Here is a 3658-nt window from a genome sequence, read left to right on the forward strand (position 1 = left end):
CACTGCATCAGACAGTCTGTGACGATTGATGCTCCGCTACATTGCACGATATAGAGTGCTCTCTCGTGCATCGCGCGACATATCGACAGTGTCATATCGTCACGCTCGTTGTAGACGCTGTGTTGTGCAAAGCAGGATCGTCATGATATCAGGCAAAGGACCAGCCCTCCCGTCCGACCGACAGTCATCCGGTTTATATCCATCGTCCTAGGCGTCAAGAAATTAGGAACGTTGGAAACAGAGGGGATGACCATGCTATCATAGATACTGGAGTCCACATGCCCGCATTCCGAGATATCGAATGATCGTGGTCGTTCAGTGGAGAGTTACGAAAAGTATCTGGACGCTGTGGCGGTTAGTGCATTTCTCAAGAGATTCCGCGAAGGTTATAGGTTAAGGTTCTGGGGGATCGTTTATCCCTTTGAGGTTTTTGGTTGCGCAACGTCAAGGATAAGCTGCCTTTACTCAGCGAAGTTGATAGCGGAACAATATTTATCCGGATTATATATTACATCTGGTACGGTTCTGTACGGCTCAACAACCAGGCATCAGCCAGCCAATACGCGCCATGACACGGTATTGTGGCTGACAAAACGACATCAACCACATGTGATTGGCTGGTGCGAGACTTCCAACCTCCGCAAGCTCGAAACAGGAATACACAAATGGTGTTCACTGCTCTGCGGGGAGAGCGAAGAGAACAACATATATATAACGCTGACGCCTCTCTCGTCCCTCGTTGACGCCTTACCATGCGTTTTTATAATCGTTTAGCTCCTCATACAGTTCTTCCCGACTCATTTACAGCTTCCTTTGCCGAAGCTAACTAGTCCGCTGAGCTCCATGCCAAGGCTCCTCTTAGTCCTGCCATATTTCTAACCTCTTGTTTGCCTTGACGTGCGCTGGCTCCTCCTTGCGCTTCTCTTGCGAGGCTAGCTACTTGCCTATGATTTTTCATTTTCACGTCTTTCCTTTGCGACGTACGCAATAGATGAGCGCTAGATTACTCTGTCCCTACAGCGCGTCGAGACGGTAGCAAGAATAGAGCGGCGCGTCATCTCCCGCCACAGGAATGGAGACGGTGGCAGCGGGAGCAGGCGGCGGGAATACCAAGAAGGGTCAAGTCAATGGTCTTTCCTTTCGGAAACAAACGAAAGAAAAAAAAGATGATCGGAGACGACCTGCTAGCTTCGTGCGATGGTCACTTGCAGTTATCCTACGGTATGTTGTTTCGTGGATGCTGTGGATCTCTACAATACTGATTTTTTTTCTTTTTTCCAATACAGACTAGCCATATGGTATGCCCTAATTACGCCGTTATTCTACTGTCCATCAACCCTCCCAGAATTAGATGGCAATTATCCAAGCATTTGCTCGCCGTATTTGATTGCGCGGTCACACATAGAGCCTCATATATCGCCGTATTATGAAACTTACGGAGCTCCCTATGTCGACAACGTACGCCCTTATGCACGCACTTTCAACGAGCAGATATACATTCCTACTGCCGATTTCACAAAACGCAATTACCGCGCATATGGAGCGCCCCATATTGAGAAGTCCGCGTCATATATTCGGAACCAGTGGGAAGGCATCGTGACACCGCATATTCACTCACTACAAACCTCCTTGACTGGTGCATACCAGTCATCGATTGAGCCGCATTACGCACATATTGCTTCAGTAGTAACTCCCTATTACCGGACAGCAGTTGCCCGCCTTGATAACGTGCGTCAATCGTATATTACTCCCTTTTATACGAAAACGAAACCAGTTATTGTCAAAACATGTTCCTCCACGTATGATATCGTGGTGAATACGATATATCCGTTCAGTAAAAGAACATGGTCGTATCTGGTGACATTCGTTAATGAGACATTCCTACCTAGAATTGCTAGAGTCTACGGCGAGAATGTTGAGCCTCAGTTGCTTAGGATTGGCGAGAAGCTCGCAAGTTATCGTGAAGGCCGGAAGCTTGGTGCTGTTGGTGAAGAAACTGAAACGTAAGCCCTCGGCCTATACCACTTCCGTGTATCAACCTTGGAGGATCCTCTCCGGTTGTCTCTAGAAACCTAGACTATAATTGCTCCCGTATTATTTAAGCTAATGCCTCAACAGTTTAACCGAACCATCCGGTTCAGCCACCACTGCTTCATCGCCTGCAACTACCGTGGCACCGAAGACTTCTGAATACAGTCACTGGACCACTTCTACTTCGACATCTGTGGCGCCCCCCGAGCAATCAGTGGATAAAATGAGCTTTGCGCGTGAAGCCATAGCCACAGATTTGAAAACATGGCAACAAAAGTTCGCCATTGCGGCTGATAAAGGAGCCGAAGACCTCGATGAACAGGTCGCGAAGATTGTAGACAGCTACGTGAACGACGTACAGGGTTCTGGCGAAGCACTCGTTTCCGAGTTGGAAAGGGTGGGACATCAAGAGCTCGAATCTCTAAGAAAGAAAATTATCGATATCATCCGTGATATGCCTGATAAATCTACCGTTGAAGATCGCGAAGCCGCTGAGCAACAGTTGATACAAGCTGTTAGGGCGTCAGGTTTTGCTCTTCGGGAAGCTGCGCAGAAGCTCCGACAGTGGCTGGCGAACTTTGATAGGAGCCTTCATATGGAGGTAACCAGCGCTTCTGACGCCACAATCGAAGTCCTCGACCAGATCCGTGACCTCAGCCTTCAGAATATTGGGATGAAATGGGCGTGGATGGACGGTGTGACATACAAAGATTGGGCGAAATATAATGCGCTAAAGAAGCAACTCCATAGCTGGCGGGAGGAAGTTAGAGCAGTTGCGATGCGGCATGGCGCTTACGAAGAAGCAAAGGCACTTGGAAATGATATTGTCAACAAGGGCATGTTGATTGCTGAAGCGACGGCCAAGGAGCTAACTAGGCTTAAGGCGGTTGGGAAGTGGAAGATTGAAGCAGAGGATATCAGCGATGATTTTGAGACGAGGACGAATGATGCAGCTGAAGCTCGTGCCAGCAAGAGAGCATCAATGATTCCAGACGAACCCGAAACAATGCCAGATCCTGAATATCAATCCATGTTATCGCTTGAGGATGAGCTCAACGAGGGAGATTCTTTTGATAAAGATCACTCCATCGACACCGACACATATATCGGCGTCGTTGACGATACGCCGGAAGCTAGTGACGAAAGAGGCTCCGAAAACAGCGCGTATTTTGGAAACGAACACGATGCACCACCATCTGAAATATTTTTCAATAAGGTTCCAAAACCTGAGCCTGAGCTTGAGCCTATGGCCATCGTAGATAATAAGGATGCTAACAATGAGCCTAATGTTTCGGGTGGAGTTGATGCTGCATTCATAGACCATGACAATCAAGCCTCTGCTGATACTCCTGGGCAGACTCTGGGTGATGTCCCAACCCCACCCCACCAGCAATCGTTTTCGTCGACCGTATCTCCGTCGGCGAGAGTACTCTCGGAGCAATCCTCTATTCCCATGCCACCCCCTGAAGCCAGTTCCCTTTACTCAGACTCGATTTCTCAGGCCAAGAATCTCTATGACATTGCACATTCAGCTGCCAGCGCTCAGAATCCTGGAGCCCCAGACGAAGGAATTGTGTCGTCGATTGAATCTGCTACTCGGGGTCTCTCCAACACGCGAGTGAAAACC

General features: G+C 48.6%; 1 protein-coding gene across 1 annotated transcript; it reads left to right on the forward strand.

Annotated features, from left to right (window-relative positions):
* Nucleotides 1–1166: 1166 nt before the first annotated feature.
* On the forward strand, nucleotides 1167–3653 carry HCAG_07334 (predicted protein; the record flags this gene model as incomplete). The annotated part of the gene is made up of 5 exons (XM_001537862.1): nucleotides 1167–1221; nucleotides 1292–2003; nucleotides 2119–2632; nucleotides 2675–3457; nucleotides 3564–3653. The coding sequence occupies 5 exons, from the start codon at nucleotides 1167–1169 to the stop codon at nucleotides 3651–3653; spliced, it is 2154 nt and encodes a 717-aa protein (XP_001537912.1).
* Nucleotides 3654–3658: the final 5 nt, after the last annotated feature.

The sequence above is a fragment of the Histoplasma capsulatum genome, genomic scaffold, assembly GCF_000149585.1.
Source record: "Histoplasma capsulatum NAm1 scaffold_8 genomic scaffold, whole genome shotgun sequence".
Lineage (NCBI taxonomy): Eukaryota > Fungi > Ascomycota > Eurotiomycetes > Onygenales > Ajellomycetaceae > Histoplasma > Histoplasma mississippiense.